The 18,523-nt window shown below is 47.6% G+C and overlaps 1 protein-coding gene across 1 annotated transcript; it reads left to right on the top strand.

The window, feature by feature from the left end:
• The first annotated feature begins 992 nt into the window (after positions 1–992).
• LOC136466989 (peroxisomal fatty acid beta-oxidation multifunctional protein-like) lies at positions 993–14,854 on the top strand. Its single transcript, XM_066465542.1, has 18 exons — positions 993–1,284; positions 1,411–1,482; positions 2,184–2,246; positions 2,353–2,409; positions 2,528–2,595; positions 2,684–2,765; positions 2,871–2,926; positions 4,223–4,525; positions 4,855–4,941; positions 5,210–5,384; positions 6,081–6,202; positions 6,356–6,519; positions 6,713–6,967; positions 12,663–12,784; positions 12,917–13,038; positions 13,147–13,295; positions 13,963–14,101; positions 14,513–14,854. Exons 1-18 carry the CDS (start codon positions 1,185–1,187, stop codon positions 14,558–14,560), a joined length of 2,184 nt encoding a protein of 727 aa, XP_066321639.1. The 5' UTR covers positions 993–1,184; the 3' UTR covers positions 14,561–14,854.
• Positions 14,855–18,523: the final 3,669 nt, after the last annotated feature.

Genomic DNA, 18,523 nt, shown 5'->3' with positions numbered 1-18,523 from the left:
GTACCAAGTAGTTAGCAACTGTTAGCTAGTGTTCTTTTTGAATGTCAACGGCTACCTAGGGTGTGTTTAGTTGGGGAGGTGAAAATTTTTGTGTGTCACATCGGATGTGTCGAAAGGGATTTTTGGATACTAATAAAAAAACAAATTATAGAACCCATCAGAAAACTGCGAGACGAATCTAATGATACTAATTAATCGGTCGTTAACACATATGGGTTACTGTAGCACTTAAGGCTTTTCATGGACTAATTAGGCTTAAAAGATTCGTCTCGCGATTTTGCCGAGAACTGTGTAATTAGTTTTTTTCGTTTACATTTAGTACTCCATGCATGTGTCCAAACATGCTCTTTTATGGTAGGAGGTAAAAAATTTTGGAAAACTAAACACGCCCCTAATGAAGAGGAAAAAAATTAGGTAAGGTTGCTTGGTTGGCTAGTATTTTTTGAAAAAAAAATAGCTAGCATTTTTTTTGAATGTCAACTCACTCAAGCTAACTATGGACCTGTTTGATTAGTCAGGGACTAAAATTAGGTAAGGTGCCCATTTGAGACCGGGCTAATTTTAACAAATTTTTAGCTAGTTAATAATTAGCTCTTGAACATGCCCTGTTACTAGGTGTCAGTGAATCTTGTGACTTGAATCTAAAACAAAACTTTAAGATCTATTCTCTCCGTCCCTAAATAACTATCGTCGTTGGTGTACTTGCCACAAGTTTGACTCAATTTGTAGAAAAATTACAATATTTGATCTCCAAATAAATTTATTAAAAACTAGATTCAAAGATCTTTTCAATAATAATAATTATATACCATAAATATTAATATTTTTAATATATATTTAGTCAAAATTATTTCTTAAAAATCTAAAACGACACGTATTTTGCCACATAGGAAAGGAAGTACTTGCAACGAAAAATACCACACCAGTACACCACACCCACTCGAGTCGACCCACACATACCGCACCGGCCAATAAATCGGCGGCCCCCCGTGAGAGCCAACTCATCAGCCGAGGCCCGAGTGGTCGTGCCGTGGAAGCTTTGGTCTACTCTTCCCAATCCACCGTCGTCTTCTCTCCTTGTCCCACTCTCCCACCCTTCCTCCATCGTTCCCTTTCTCTGTCTCGCGGAGTCGCGGCGATCCAGCCACCGAGCACGAGCGTCCTACGCGCCGCGGACCGTGCCCATGGCGGCGGGGTCGATCCGGGTCACCATGGAGGTGGGCGCCGACGGCGTCGCGCTCATCACCATCGCCAACCCGCCCGTCAACGCGCTCCACCCCATCAGTAAGCGACTGACCGACCGACGCCTCCTTCTTCCTCGGTGTTCAATTCTGCCGTGATTTTCGTTTCGGCGGAGTTCCGTTTTTTTTGCGGTTTAATCCCGTCGTGCTCTCCAACCCTCGCCTGCAGTCATCGCCGGGCTCAAGGACAAGTACGCGGAGGCCATGCGCCGTGACGACGTCGAGGCCATCGTGCTCACCGGTCAGATCTCTCATCTCTCCTCTTCATTCATCTCTCCTCTTCATTATTTAATTTGGTCTTCTATCAACTATCATTAGATAATATGGCCCTGTTCGTTTCGCTGAAATTTAGAGGAAAACATTGTTCGTTCGCTGAAAAGGACTGCCGAAGTAATTCAATATCTCCTTTTATATTGGGGAGTGGGGATCTTGTCTCTACTCTCTGTAGTATACCAGCCATTTTAATGTTTGGTGCTATCCACGGACCACGTTTGATATGGATAGTCGTGGAAACGTCGCTTTCCTAGTTTTCTACTATTTCTGCTCACCCCAGTCCACCTTGAACTGCCTACTTACTTGCCAGTTGGGTTGGCCTCTTGAGATATCATCTTGCTCAAGTAGGCAGAGATAGAACTTAAGTGGTGGAAACAAGAAAACAGGGCCGTTGTTCTATACTTGATACTTGATAATAGAGCTTTGCATTGAAATGCTCCTCGACAACGCTGGGCAGATATTTATGTATCTGCTCTACCTTTCTAGTAAACTGAAAGTATCCTGATACCTTTTCAAGTTGTTCGACATAACTCACATTTTTAACCCTTTTTTTCTTGTTTAATTGGTAACTAATTTGGACGTGCTGCCAAATCCGTACACTAGACTGGTATGTGAAAGAGATGTTCTGTTTCTGATTCTTGTCATTGTCCTGGATTCTGAATTGCCTAGGTGCTGGAGGCAAGTTTTGTGGAGGATTTGATATCAACGTTTTCACAAAGGTTCATCAGACTGGTAACGGAATGCCTTTCACTTGTGCTGTTGTTAGTTCTATGCTAGGCTTTCTGCTTATGGGGAGCTGTTTGCCTGGGCTTACACGTGCAACATTGGTGGCATGCAGGGGATGTATCACTTATGCCGGATGTATCTCTCGAGTTTGTGTCAAACATGATGGAAGGTATAGTTTTTTGCCACATCACTTGTATAGTTGTATGTCACTTAATCTTTTTTTTTTTTTGCATTTGCTTTCATTACCAATATCACAATTCCTGGACCCATTTTTTTTTTTTTTGCAGAGGGCAAAAAACCTTCTGTTGCAGCCATTCAAGGTCTTGCGTTGGGTGGTGGCCTAGAGTTGACTATGGTATGCCACTTCTGCCAGATGTTGTTGATTGTTAAGCTTGCAGCTGAACCTAGTCTAAATCCATTGCATCCGTAAATGACATGGTCAGGGTTGTCATGCTCGGATATCTACTCCTGAAGCTCAACTTGGATTGCCAGAGCTGACCCTTGGCATCATCCCTGGATTTGGAGGTATGGATATATCTGTGCCTGAACAGATAACTATTTCTCCAGTTACCCTGCTTTGTATTGGATTCTATCATGTCTTGGATCTAACTGTGTTAACTTATTATCTAGGTACCCAACGTCTGCCGAGGCTTGTAGGTCTACCCAAAGCAATTGAAATGATGCTGGTGAGTAATTGAGTTCATCTGTTTCTTGTATAAGTGAATTCTTCTTTTTAACTTGGTAAAAACTCATTTACTAAACTCTACAGTTTTCCCCCATGACATCAACCTTGATTTCAGTATATTATTTTAGGCTGTAAGTAATTGTAAGCTACTGAATTGTATGGATGGTGTCCATGTGGACGGGGAAGTGGGTCCAGGAGTTGAATTATTATGGTGTCCAGGGTAGGAATGGGATGAAACGACCAGTAACAATTTAGCCAATGGCAGAACTGGGCGGATGGGAGGCTTAAGGGAAGATGTCTAAAGGGGCAGACCCAGTGCCGGAGGCTCCCACATGAGTGGGGTCTGGGGAAGGGAAAAACTGAGGCAAGCCTTCCCCCCGCAAAATCTGCGGAGAGGCTGCTTCGAACCCGCGACCTAGTGACTTAGTGAGACAGCTCTCACCACTGCACCAGGCTGCTTAAGGGAAGATGTCTGAATGCGATATTTTAGTGGGTACTTGTCCATAATCATATGCTTGTTCCAGAAGAATATATAATAGCTCACCTTCACTATTACAGATTCACCCTGTGATATTTGCTTGTTTCTATAATATAATCATGCGAACTTTTTGGGTCAAATGTAGATAATTTCCATACTCGAAACTAGGCAATGTCAAATTGTCCACACCGAATAGCGAAGCCACGTCTTGTTGCTTTAGAAAATTTTGGCATATTGAATTTAATATTTGACTGCTTAGTCTGATATCAAGCGATGAACAAATTCGGGGGAAAAAAAAGAGAGATCATAAATATGAATCTTTGATTAAATCTTTAATGTGTGTATTTATTTCTACCATAGCCTTCATTTAATTCAAGAGAAGCCAATCAGTAGGCATCCAGTTACTTATTGTTGGAATATAAGTGAATTGTCCACATCTCCCCAAAAGCTTATGCTTTTGGGTTGAGTTGGTTGGTGCATGCAACTTAATATGGTATCAGAGCCAGAGGTCTCGAGTTCGAATCCTGGTTAGCGCAATTAAATAAAATAATTGTTGCTCGCTCCTATTCCACGTCTGAGGCCTGAGGGAGCCTCCACGTGAGGGGGAGTGTTGGAATATAAGTGAATTGTCCACATCTCCCCATCAGCTTAAACTTTTGGATTGAGTTGGTTGGTGCATGCAACTTAATACTTATTTTGTGAACTGTGGATGTAATGACCTGTCTGTAAACAAGTTCCATGTTTTTAGTTAATTACTGTAATCATCTAGCATGTGATGTTTCAGTCTTCTGAATTGGACATCTGGTATGACTTTAACAGCAAAGTAAGTTCATTACGGCAAAGGAAGGGAAGGAACGTGGTTTGGTTGATGCCCTTTGCTCTCCTGATGAATTGATAAAGACATCATGTCTTTGGGCTCTGGAAATTGCTAATTCCCGTAAACCTTGGATGAGATCTCTTGGCAGAACAGATAGGGTTGGATCACTATCTGAAGCTCGTGCTGTATTAAATGCAGCAAGACAGCAAGCAATGAAGATTGCACCAAACATGCCACAGCACCAGGCCTGCCTTGATGTAATGGAAGAAGGCATATTATATGGAGGCCAAGCTGGTGTTTTGAAGGTATGTGTCTGTACCTGTCTCGTTCAAATAGGGAATTGAGGCGAGAATATCTACTATTTTCAACTTCTCTTAGTTATACAGCTAGTTCGGCATCTTATTTCTCAGGAATTTCCATAGGCTATGTAAAACACTTAAATATATATATATTAAATAATCCTGCAATGGAGTGTAGTCTATCTTAGCTTTATTTTGGCATTTGTGCTGGGATCAATGCTCTTTGACTAAAAATAGTAAACACCCTGCAATAGTGGATGATACATTCCTGTTTCTTCTGCTTTTAACTATATAGACTATTTACATGTTTACTTAACAGACACCAATAAATGCAGGAAGCTAGGGTTTTCAAGGAGCTGGTGATAGCACCAACATCAAAGGCTCTTGTCCATGTTTTCTTTGCACAACGTTCCACGACAAAGGTTGTCCTCCAGTGTAGTTTGTCTTTCTTTTATGATTTACCATCAAATCATCATCCAGTCCTTGAATACCTTCAAACCTTAGATGCATCACCCTTTCTTTTTAATTATTTAGAAATGATCTGATGTTTATATGCAGAATTTGTTCATTTGTATTGTAGTAACATGACTGGTTTTCTTCAAATAGAAAAAATAGTAAAAAAGCTGTAGATGAAGTCAAATTCAGTGAAGCTAAATTACTGCAGTGATTTATGCTGCTGATTATGTATAGGTGCCAGGTGTAACTGATGTTCAACTGAAACCAAGGCCAATTAGAAAAGTTGCTGTTATTGGTGGTGGTCTGATGGGCTCTGGAATTGCTACATCACTTCTTGTTAGCAACATTTCTGTTGTGCTCAAGGAAGTAAACCCTCAGTTTCTGCAAAGGGGAGAGAAAATGATAGCAGGTCAATCTCATTATACAGCTGTTGCATTTCTTGAGAAAATGTTCTAGTGTATCTAGGGATGAAAACGGACGGAAATGGGCGGAAAAACTCCTCTCCCATTTCCGTTTCTATATTTTTCGCGGAAACGGGATCGGGTTCGGGAAAAAAAACGGAATTAAAAACGGATGGGGATATACAGAAATACGGAAACATGACAAATACGGATGGAGAGCCGGAAAAATAAGTTAGAATAACATGATCAAATATTCTTGAGTATACATGAACAAAGTCACAAAATAATATACACGTACGAAATTATCGGTCCAATATTCACTAGTATACCATGTGTTAACATGTTAACATGAATAATTTGTGATTAGTAGGTTTATGAACATATCAATTTCTAGACATATCTCACATAGATTGAAAACGGGATGAAAAACGGAATAAATACGGGTCAATTCTGGATAAAAACGGGATCTCGCGGAAACGGACCGGAAAACCCCTTTCCCGTTTCCGTAAATACGGAAACGGGATCCCACAAATACGAAAACGGACGGAAGAAAGTAGAAAACGGAACGGGTCGGAACGGGATTTTTTCCGTCCGTTTTCAACCTTATCTATGCCTTTTTGAGTTCTCCATGTGCTTGAGCTTTAGGATCTTAAAGTTAAATTTATAAGTTACCTTACTAGTAAATCTAACAATCTTTGTAACAGGTAATCTTGAGGGCCTGGTCAAAAGAGGTTCACTAACAAAGGATAGGATGCACAAGGCATTGTTGCTTCTCAAGGGCGCTTTGGATTATTCAGATTTCAAGGATGTTGATATGGTTATTGAGGTTAGTGTTCATACGTTTTTTGAATCTGTTGTGATTGAACTACATTTTGTGTTCATGAATCTCATGAGAACTGTATTTAGTTACATAATTCATGTGTACATGCTCATAGAATATTTGTTTGTTAGGTTGTTGTGACACATTCCTCTCTTGTAGGCTGTTATTGAGAAGATTCCTTTGAAGCAATCAATATTTTCTGACATTGAGAAAATCTGTCCGAAACATTGCATACTTGCGACAAACACATCCACCATTGATTTGAATGTTGTTGGCGAGAAGACAAATTCTCAAGATAGAATTATAGGGGCTCACTTTTTCAGGTTCGTGAATTCTGATTACTGGATTTGTGGAAGATCTTGAATACTAGTGTTGCAAAAGAGTACGAGTATGCTTATGAATTATGGATTAACACATTTGTTAAAATAAAAAAAACATGTACTGCAGTTTTCCAGTTGAACTACCGATTTCCAATAGCCACAGGTTGCTAATGCTATTATGCTATGTTATTTTCAGCCCTGCTCATATTATGCCCTTGCTTGAAATTGTCCGGACGGAGAAGACATCACCACAAGCTATCCTTGATCTCGTCACCGTTGGGAAGATAATAAAGAAAGTCCCTGTTGTGGTCGGCAACTGCACAGGATTTGCAGTCAACCGTACATTTTTTCCTTACACACAGGGTTCTCATCTTCTAGTCAGTCTTGGTATTGATGTTTTCAGAATTGATCGAGTAATAAGCAGCTTCGGCATGCCAATGGGACCTTTTCAGTAAGTGCTTTGCTCTGTTTCCTAACATTTGTATGTAGTATTAGATGGCCATTATAAATGTTCATCTTGAAAAAGGATTTAATTGTACAAAATTACGTAGGAAGTGCAATTCATACAAAAGGTTAATGAAACTATCCTTGTGAAGTCATACCACATTTTTTTACTAATGGCACTGTACATGTGCAATGTTAGAAAATAAACTGGCATCCTGTCAACACGTGGGCCAGGCTTCTGATTATATCCTTATCGGTTGAACCTAGGTCAAATTAAAATGTAGATAGTGCTATTCTGGGACTTGAACCATTGTGAGTGTATTCAGCACTAGATTATTGGTCCAAATTATCTTCCTTTTCCAGATGGGAATCAACCATCACCTGGACAAAGAATAATGTGACATCTTTAGTATGCTGTGCTCTGCCTTAGCTAGCTTGTTAAAATGAACACTGCAGATCTGAGGCACTCTGTTGATTCTTAAATGGCTATTGTTGGTTGACTGTTCTAAATTTTGCTTCCATGATTCATGTGAGTTCTTATGTCATGGTCGGGCGCACGTATTCCAGGCGCCGCCGGGCCCGTGACGTACGCCGCGACGCGGAGCGCGCAGAACGCGCGGGAGGCGCGCATGAGGACGCGTTGGGCGCGATCACCGTTAGTGGCTGAGAGGGAAATTAGAAATAGCTTTCTATTATTAGTTCCTAAATTAAAGGAGCATGTTGCTCCGGTTGGTTGAGGCCAAGGGCCATATATATATCCCTGTAACAGACGTGTGGAAAAAGGGAGAAGAATATTACCAATCTAATCTTCCTCCTCTCTTCAACCAAGCCTGCGGCAGAGGGTTAACCTCGCCGGAGAAGACGGACCGAGGCTACGAGCTACGTAGCCGAGGTCCAGCTACCCGAGGGTTCAACGCCCTTGACAACCTGGTATCACGATCCCGGCGATCCTCGCATTCCCGATCCACCTCACCACCAGCCGCCACCATCCCACCACCTCCTACAGCCGCCGCGCCGCCATCATCCGCTTCGTCGTCCGCCGTGTTGTGTCCAGCCGACATGGGTGACGTTAATGACCTCAAGGCCACCGTGGAGTCCCTCACCAACGCCATGAAGACGATGCACGCCACGGTCGAGGCCAACACCAAGGCCATCGCCTCCCTCACCTCCGACCGCACGTCGTCCTCGGCCTCCAAGCCGAGCTCCGGCGAGCACCACAATGATCGGCCACCAAAATTCTAGAAGATGGGTTTTCCCCGGTACGATGGCAAGACCGATCCCCTCATCTTCATCAATCGCTGCGAGTCCTACTTCCACCAGCAGCGGATCATGGAGGAAGAGGTCTGGATGGCCTCCTACAACCTCGAGGACGGGGCGCAGATGTGGTATATTCAGGTCCAAACGGACGAGGGCACTCCGTCGTGGTGCCGGTTCAAGGAACTGCTCAACCTGCGCTTCGGCCCCCCTCTCCGCGCTACTCCCCTCTTTGAATTGGCGGATTGCTGTCGCACGAGCACCGTCGTGGAGTATCCGGTTCGCTTCCAGGCGCTTCTTCCCCGCGCCGGTCCCCTGGAAGAGGCGCAAAGGGTGCGGCTGTTCACGGGCGGGCTCCTTCCACCGCTCAGCCTCGACGTTCAGGTTCACAATCCGCAATCCCTTGCGGCTGCCATGAGCCTGGCGCGCCAGTTGGAGCTCCGGGAGTGGTACGCGCCGGCACCCGCCAAGGCCGCGCCCCGTGGCCTGCTACCGGCCCCTGCGCCGCGCCTGGCCCTCCCTGCGCCCACGATTGCCAAGGTGGACGCACCTGTGGCCGCGGTGGACGGTCGGCCGCTGGTCAAGCGCCTGTCCCTACCGGAGTAGGAGCGCCGGCGACAAGGCCTCTGCTTCAACTGCAACGAGCGGTACACGCGCGGGCACAACCGCGTCTGCAAGCGGATCTTCTTCATCAACGGCGTCGACATCGCCAACGCCGAAGGACGCTGCGGCCGAGGACGCGCTGGACGCGGAGGCCTCGGTTTTCTCCTTGCACGCGGTCGCTGGGGTCCCCATCTGCAACACCATCCAGCTCCAGGTGCTCCTGGCCGCCGCCTCCTTCGTCGCGCTCATCGACACCGGCTCCACCCACAGTTTCATAGGGGAGGCGGCTGCGCGGCGCACGGGCCTGCCCATCGAGCCGCGCCCACGGCTCACGGCGACAGTGGCAAACGGCGAGCGCGTCTCCTGCCCCGACGTGATCCGCCAAGCCCCGATCCTCATCGACGGCATGGAGTTCCGCGTCGACCTCTTCGTGATGCCCCTAGCCGGATACGACGTGGTCCTCGGCACGCACTGGATGGCCACGTTGGGGCCCCTCGTCTGGGACCTTACTGCTAGGACCATGGCGTTCCAGCGGGAGGGGCGCACCGTCTGTTGGCGTGGCGTGGCACCACCAACGGTGCCGGGCCTCCATGCCACCACGACAGACGACTCCCTCCTCGAGGGGCTACTCGGCTCCTTCGACGACGTCTTCGCCGAGCCGAAGGGGCTACCTCCAGCGCGCGCTCGTGATCACCACATCGTCCTCAAGCCCGACGCGGCCCCGGTGGCTGTGTGGCCGTACAGGTACCCTGCGGCCCACAAAGATGAACTGGAGCGGCAGTGCGGCGCCATGATCGAGCAGGGAATCGTCCGCCGCAGCGACTCGGCGTTCTCCCCCCATCCTCCTCGTCAAGAAGCCGGACGGGCCGTGGCGGTTCTGCGTCGACTACCGCGCGTTGAATGTGCTCACGGTGAAGGACGTGTTCCCGATTCCGATCGTCGAGGAGCTCCACAGCGCATGGTTCTTCTCCAAGCTGGACTTGCGCTCCGGGTACCATCAGGTGCGCATGAGGCCGGAGGACATCCACAAGACGGCGTTCCGCACTCACGACGGCCTCTACGAGTTCTTGGTCATGCCGTTCGGGCTATGCAACGCCCCGGCAACGTTCCAGGCTCTCATGAATGACGTACTCAGCCCATTCTTTCGTCGCTTTGTGCTCGTTTTCTTTGACGACATCTTGATATACAGCAAGTCCTGGGCGGATCATCTTCGTCATCTTCGCGCCGTCCTCACCGAGCTGCGCCACCAACGCCTCTTCGTCAAGCGCTCCAAGTGCGCGTTCGGTGTCACCTCCGTCTCCTACCTCGGCCACATCATATCGGAGGCAGGCGTCGCCATGGATCCGGCCAAGGTGCAGGTCATTCACGACTGGCCGGTTCCTCGCTCGGCGCGAGCAGTGCGCGGCTTCCTCGGCTTGGCGGGCTACTACCGCAAGTTCGTCCACAACTACGGCTCGGTCGCCGCGCCGCTGACAACCCTCAAGAACGACGGCTTCTCCTGGAACGACGAGGCGGCCGCGGCTTTCGGTGCGCTCAAGGCCGCGGTCACTACGGCTCCCATCCTCGCCATGCCGGACTTCACCAAGACGTTCGTCGTCGAGTGCGACGCCTCGTCACATGGCTTTGGGGCGGTGCTCATTCAAGACTGGACACCTGATTCGCCATCTTCAGCCGCCCCGTGGCACCCCGCCACCGCGCCCTCGCCACGTGTGACAACGGGAGCTCATCGGGCTAGGTCCACGCCGTACGCCACTGGAGGCCGTACCTCTGGGGCCGTCGTTTCCTCGTCAAGACGGACCATTACAGCTTGAAGTACTTGCTGGACCAACGCTTGGCCACCATTCCGCAACACCATTGGGTGGGCAAGCTGTTGGGCTTCGACTTCACCTGTCGACTACAAGCCGGGTGCGGCGAACGCCGTGGCTGACGCGCTGTCCCGGCGTGACACAGAGGAGGGGGCGCTCCTCGCGCTTTCGGCCTCGCGCTTCGACTATCGACCCTTCATCGACCGCCTCCGCCAAGCACAGCAAACCGACCCGGCTCTAGTCGGCCTTCGCGAGGACATCAGCGTCGGCTCCCGCGGGGCGCCCTGGTCGGTTGTGGACGGCATGATCCAGTTTGCCGGGCGGCTGTACATACCGCCGACCTCGCCTTTGCTCCAGGAGATCATGGTGGCTGTCCACGAGGACGGACATGAGGGGGTTCAGCGCACGCTGCACCGACTGCGGCGCGACTTTCATTTTCCTAACATGAAGCAGTTTGTTCAGGACTTGGTGCGCACGTGCGTCGTCTGCCAGCGATAGAAGTCCGAGCACCTGCACCCGGCTGGCCTCCTGCTTCCCCTTCCGGTGCCCCAGGGGATTTGGACTGAGATCGCCCTCGACTTCGTTGAAGCGCTCCCTCGCGTCCGTGGCAAGTCCGTCATACTGACCGTGGTGGACAGGTTCAGTAAGTATTGCCATTTCATTCCACTGGCGCATCCGTACGCCGTCGAATCCGTCGCTCAGGCATTCTTCACCGAGATTGTACGACTACACGGCATGCCCCAGTCCATGGTGTCGGATAGGGACCCGGTCTTCACGTCGACGTTCTGGCGCGAGCTCATGCGCCTGATGGGTATCGAGCTGCACATGACGACGGCGTTCCATCCTCAGTCCGATGGACAGTCGGAGGCTACCAACCGCGTCATCATCATGTACCTACGGTGCCTCACCGGGGACAGGCCACGGCAGTGGCTACGCTGGCTGCCCTGGGCGGAGTTCGTCTTCAACACCGCCTACCAGACGTCGCTGCGGGACACGCCCTTCCGTGTCATCTACGGGCGCGATCCTCCGTCCATCCGGTCGTATGAACCGGGCAAGACGAGGGTGGCTGCTGTTGCCAAGAGCATGGAGGAGCGCGCAGAGTTCCTAGCCGACATCCACTACCGGCTGGAACAAGCTCAGGCGACGCAGAAGCTGCACTACGACAAGGCGCACCGCCACGTCGAGTACCGGGTGGGCGACTGGGCGCTCCTCCGTCTCCGGCAGCGTGCGTCGTCGTCACTTCCCCAGGCTGTCACCGGCAAGCTCAAGCCACGCTTCTTTGGGCCGTACCGCGTCACCGAGCTGATCAACGACGTCGCGGTCCGCCTCGCCTTGCCGGCCCGAGCTCGCATTCACGATGTGTTCCATGTGGGGCTGCTCAAGAAGTTCCAGGGGCCGACGCCGGACACTCCTCCGCCCCTGGTGCCTCTGCATCATGGCGCCGTCGCCCCTGAGCCAGAACGTGCTGTCCGTTTCCTTCTGGCTCGCGGGGTGCGCCAGGTTCTTGTCTAGTGGAGGGGTGAGTCGGCAGCGTCCGCGACCTGGGAAGATGTCGAGCCGTTCCGCGCCAAGTACCCGGAAGTCCAGCTCGAGGACGAGCTGCTCCTCGACGGGGGGGAGAGATGTCATGGTCGGGCGCACGTATTCCAGGCGCCGCCGGGCCCGTGACGTGTGCCGCGACGCGGAGCACGCAGAACGCGCAGGAGGCGCGCACGAGGACGCGCTGGGCGCGATCACCGTTAGTGGCTGAGAGGGAAATTAGAAATAGCTTTCTATTATTAGTTCCTAAATTAAAGGAGCATGTTGCTCCGGTTGGTTGAGGCCAAGGGCCATATATATATCCCTGTAACAGACGTGTGGAAAAAGGGAGAATATTACCAATCTAATCTTCCTCCTCTCTTCAACCAAGCCTACGGCAGAGGGTTAACCTCGCCGGAGAAGACGGACCGAGGCTACGAGCTATGTAGCCGAGGTCCAGCTACCCGAGGGTTCAACGCCCTTGACATCTTATATTTGACATTTTTCCTTGCTGCCCTGTAGACTCCAAGATGTGGCTGGGTATGGAGTGGCCTTGGCAGTAAAAGATATCTACTCTGATGCCTTTGGGGAAAGAAATTTGGAATCTAACCTCGTGGACTTGATAGTAAAGGATGGACGACAGGGTATACTTCTTAACCTACTTTTGCTTATTTCATAATTTGATCCCTATATGATGGCACAAACCATTCAATAGATGAATGCACATTTTGTATATTTTTCTTGAGAAGTGAAATTTCCAAATTACTGCTTTACAGGGAAGGCAAATGGCAAAGGTTACTACATTTATGAGAAGGGCGGGAAGCCAAAGCCAGACCCAAGTGTTATGCATGTGATCGAGGAGTACCGAAAACAGGCAAACGCAATGCCTGGTGGAAAGGTATTGTTTTCTCACTCCTGTCTAACACATGGCTTGTGCATTTATTAGAATTTTCATTCTATTCCTGTGTTGAGTAAGATCCTTATTTGACAAAATTATATGTTGCAGCCTGTTACTTTATCGGATCAAGATATTTTGGAGATGATTTTCTTCCCAGTTGTGAATGAGGCATGCAGGGTTATGGATGAAAATGTTGTAATTCGAGCTTCTGATCTTGATATTGCTTCTGTTCTTGGAATGGGCTTTCCCAAATACAGGTAAGAATTGCTTGAACTTTTAACTGTGTTTATTTATATAGTTACTTCTGTACAAAATGATTTTTTTTTTACTTTATTCCATTGAACCTGCAGTTTTTCATCCCTGGCACATTCATTTTTGCTCACGTTTGCTGAATGAATTTACAATTTGAATTCATGAATCCCAAATCTCACTAAAACCACAGGTTGATGATACTCCTGGAGGAACACTTAATAGATCATATATAGACAATGCGATGGGTGGGATTTGCAATTTCTGGAAATAAACTTAAGCGGCATGTCTTAAAATTTAGCACCTTGCTAATGCACTGGTACAACAAATGTACCTACTCTAATAATTAAGCGGGCTAAGCTATGATCCTATGATTGTGAGGCATATGGTATCTAACATGTGTATAGTTTATCTAGTTACTGATCTGGTTCCTCATTGTTTGAAATGTCTGATACTCCTCTATACTTGACTTATACATAGTTCTGCAGAGAGTTGTAATTAATATTGAACCTAATTCTATCTAGTGTCAATACAAGCTAAACCTCTTTTAATGCAATGATTATTGTCCATTTACCATTTATGCATTTCGACATTGTATTGTTTATGGATTTAAGGAGGTGTGGTGCCTATTATGAGTATTTAGTTTGAATTTACATTTATTTATTTATTTTGCAGGGGTGGTCTTGTCTTCTGGGCTGACACTGTTGGAGCACCTTACATACATTCGAAGCTAAGCAAGTGGGCTGAAATTTATGGTCCCTTCTTCAAACCATCATCGTATTTGGAACAACGAGCTAAAAGTGGTGTACCATTGGTAAGCTCACTGTCAGCACTCTCATGAGTGTGTACCTTATAGGACGTCTGATTCTTTGCTAATCAACATTGGGAGTGCAATTTAATATAGGGCCTGTTCGGTAGGACTGAAAAATACTGTTTCGGCTAATTGTTGTGAGAGGAAAATACTGTTCTTGCAAGACGTGAATAGTGATTTTGTGAGGTGGCTGGCCAGCCGGCAATCAGCCAGCCAGCCAGCCGAACACGGCCATAGATGCACATAGATTTTTCTATTTTGATATAGATGTGAATTTACCTTTGGTCTTGTGCTAATCATTTAGCATAAAATTACCGATTTGTCTAGAGTACTGCTGTTGCTGCAGAAAATAGTGTGACGCTATGACGAGAACAGGCTGTTCGTCATGCTAACCATTTTTTATATTCTCCGCAGAGCGCACCAGGAACATCGCAGCAAGGTTCGGCGAGGTCACGCATGTGAGGGGCTTCATTGGGCAGAAGAATACAGAATACTGGTGGGATGAGCCAGACAGCTTCTTCGCAGATCAAAACACCTCCGTGAACACAAAATTAGGCACAGAAATGATGAAAAAAATAAATGGGTTTGTAACAGTTTTGGTGCCTTGAACTGTAACTATGGTAGAGTTTCTGTGAACAAAGTGGCATGCATTAATTGTACCTGTATGTCGCTGTCATGTGTACAACAATGTTCAATACGTATGTAATAAAGAATGGAAATATATGCCGCTATCAGTGCGTCTTCTTCTCGTGCTAATCGCTTGCACCAACCAGGTACCAGTGCTATCAGTGTTGCACCAACCAGAGGTATACCGTGATCCAGCGAACAACAACAACCAGGAGTCAGGACGGCCGGGCCGTGGCGGCGGGGACGATGATGCGTGTGACAATGGAGGTGGGCGCAGACGGCATGGCGCTCATCACCATGTGCAGCCCGCCCGTCAACGCCCTCCACCCCGCCAGTAAACAACGCCCGCTTTTCCCCTTCGCCTCTTTTCGACTTGTTTCCTTACGCCTGATGGCCCCGTCGTGCTCGGTGCTCCGATGCAGTCTTCGCGGGGCTCCGGGAGAAGTACGGCGAGGCCATGGCCCGCGACGACGTCAAGGCCATCGTGCTCACCTGTTAGGCCTCCTCTCACTACTCAATTCCGCAGCAGGGATGACGACATCAAGGCCATCGTGCTCACCTAATAATTCTACAAGCCTAGCCTAACACTTGAAAGCAAGCCTCCTATATAATTGTAGTGACCAAGAAAGAACAAGCTACACTAGTTCACTCAAACTAAACAAGGCTAATTAAACAACAAATCGAGCTGCACAAGTAAAGCAACTACTTGAATTACACTACTAAACTAGCCGGCTACTTTAGCAACTACACAAGCAATCAAATGGACAAGTAAATAGCTTGAGAAGAAGTGAGAAAACCACAAGGAAGACTGATGAAAAAATATTTTTCTCTCGAGGTTTGGCTACTTGGTAGCATCCTACTCGCTGTTGAGGCGAGTTCTTGGACCACTACTTTTCTACAAGTCTTGCGACCACACAAGCTCGGCCCTCAACATGGGCACTCGTGTGTAAGTCGACTGGCCACAGGCACTCTCCATGCCTCTTGACTCCAGTAGAGTTTCTCTTCACCAACTCCTGTGGGGATGAGCACAAAGTCACCATCCCGAGTCCCCGCACAATCACCAAGCGGCACTTGATGCATTTCAACAACACCAAGTCCCCTAGGTAACGGCAAACACCAAGAATAATAAGAGCACTTCAACAACAACGATCTTTAATGCCACAAGATGCAAACTCTCAATACAATACACTAGATTTCTCTCCAATCTCACTCAAAGTCAATCTGAAGCAAGCAAGGTGTGAGAGAGAGGTTCTTGAGCTCTAAGGATGGATGAAAGTCAGTAAAATTGGCCAAGAGAGCCTCACACGCCGAGCACACACTTAGTAGCTTCTACGTGGGTGGCGTTTTGACCACGAGGCCTCCAATGGACACCTGTAGAAGTCAATGGTCGGCTGTACAATTAAAAAAAAAAACTCTCCTCTATCTGGTGCAACTCCGGTGATTCCACCTGACAAATCTGATAGCCCCACAAACTATTTGCAGAAGGTTTGGGGAAAGGTCCAGTGATCCCCACATGACCCCACCGGAGAGAGCGCATGTGCACAGAAAATATGCTCGTGCCTCTGCTCTATATGATGGAACACCTGGCGGTAGGACCATGCAATCCGCACGCTAAGGTGGACACGTGGCCACACACATCGGAGTAAACGCCTCAGTTGGAAAACGTTTTCCCGCGAGCACTCAGAGCTAGGCCGCCCTAGCGGTCAGACCGCATGAAGAGCCAGTCAGACCTCGACGCCTAACAGAAGCAGCCCACCAGCAAGTCTTAAACACATGCCGTGAGAAGGCCAAACTCTGTTGCTTTCCCCTCCAGGCGCACCGGATAAATCCGGTGAGTGCACAGAAATTGCACTAAGCCTTCCTCTCAAAGCCTTTTAAATGTGCCAACTCCCAACAAGTGTTCAAATGAACACCAACACTTCAAACACATGAGTTAGTATTTTCAAAATATTTTTCAAAGATTTTCTCTTGCTTCCTCACCACGTCACTAGGTGTAATGCACATGCATTATTAGTCATCACCTAGTGGTACTAGATAACCGTAATTATTTTAGAGCTCCCCTCTTAATAGTATTGCTATCTATCATAAATCCGATCGTGTCCTCTATTGCACCTTGGCTGGTGAAACAAAATCTCTATGCATATACCTTTGCCTTCAAGCTTGTTTCCATCTCCATTTCACTTCTCTAATGTTGAGCACTTCCACATGGTCATGATCATCATATCCACCATCTTATAGCCTTGCTCAACTCCTTCGTGTGAACCTAGCTCAATCATCTCTATTGAAAGCATTAGTTTACTAGTTATCACTCAATTACTAAAACTAAATTAGGGCTTGCAGTCACTCGACACCCTAAGTCCACAAAATCGCCTCATCTTCGGATACATGTAAGGTAACACATTCCTCATAATCTTGGGGCGTGGGATGAATGGCAGTTTGATCTGAAGGTCACTAGTCACTTCACTTGGATTCATGGACCAACCTCCAGTTACTATAAATACGGGGTTACCTCCTCACTCTCAAGACAACCAAGAAGAAGAGAAGAGCTCCAATACACTTTTAGTAGTAATAATTGTAGGATAGTTTAGTCCTAGGAGTTAGAGTGTGTCTAGCTAACTTAGAACCATACCAGTAGAGAAATATTTTAGAAACCTTGCGCTCACTCGTTGCTCTCCCAAGGTAGCTATACCTTTATCTTTATTTGAGTTGCTCTCCTCTCTTGTGTGACACTACCTGTCTATCTATTGTTCACCCCACTAGACTCTGGTATATTAATTATGATATAAGAAAAATATTTTTTTATAAATATTCTTAGCCGTCACTGAAAGGTCCTAAATAGCTAGAGAGGGTGAATAGCCTATAAAAATCTCTACAAAATCACTAGAGCAAAGGGTTAGTAACCTAAATGACGAATTACAATTTTGTTATAGCTCTACAAGGGTTGTAAGCCACCTATACTAACAATTCTAGTTGCTAAGATCACTAAGCACACACAAGGCTATGTCTCTACTTCACTAACTAGTGAGCTAACTAATTACAACTAGATTACCAACTAAGTTACACTAGCTACTTAACTACCTCTACACAATATATTTCTAGGAATGTAAATACAAGAGGTAGAGAGATGTATACCGCGCGTGGCAAGCGAGACGATCAATCAATATGAATACCAATGAACACCGGGAGATATTCAAGAGACAAGTGACACACGATTTTTCTCCCAAAGTTCACGTGTTTGCCGACACGCTAGTCCCCGTTGTGTCGACCACACACTTGATAGTTCGCGAGCTAATTGGCACCATGCCAAGCCCACACTAGGGCGCCGCAAGAAACTACCCAAAGTGAGGGTAACTCAATAACACGAGCAATTTACTAGAGTACATTTTGGCTCTTCGCCGGGAGAAGGTCAAGAACCCGCACAAATCACCGGGAGATGGCCACGAACAATCATCAACTCGTGCCAATACTCCTCCGTTGCTCCAAGCCGTCTAGGTGACGGCGACCACCAAGAGTAACAGGGAATCCGCATCCACAACGATCCCCAAGTGCCACTAGTTGCAATTACTCAAGTAAATGCACTAGGAATCACTTCCAATCTCACTTTGATGTTGAATCAATGATGGAGATGAGTGAGAGAGATTTGGCTCAGCTCAAAGGATGCTATCACATGTAAGAATGACCAAGGGAGTGAGCCAAAACCATCCAAGCTCTATTTATAGAGCCCCCAAAAGATAGAGCCGTGATTCCCTCGGGGCGGCTTCGGACCCGCACACTATCCACGGTGTGGGTACGAACCGT

Source organism: Miscanthus floridulus, chromosome 7 (assembly GCF_019320115.1).
Source record: "Miscanthus floridulus cultivar M001 chromosome 7, ASM1932011v1, whole genome shotgun sequence".
NCBI classification, from domain to species: Eukaryota; Viridiplantae; Streptophyta; class Magnoliopsida; order Poales; family Poaceae; genus Miscanthus; species Miscanthus floridulus.
This window is presented reverse-complemented; position numbering and strand designations above follow the sequence as displayed.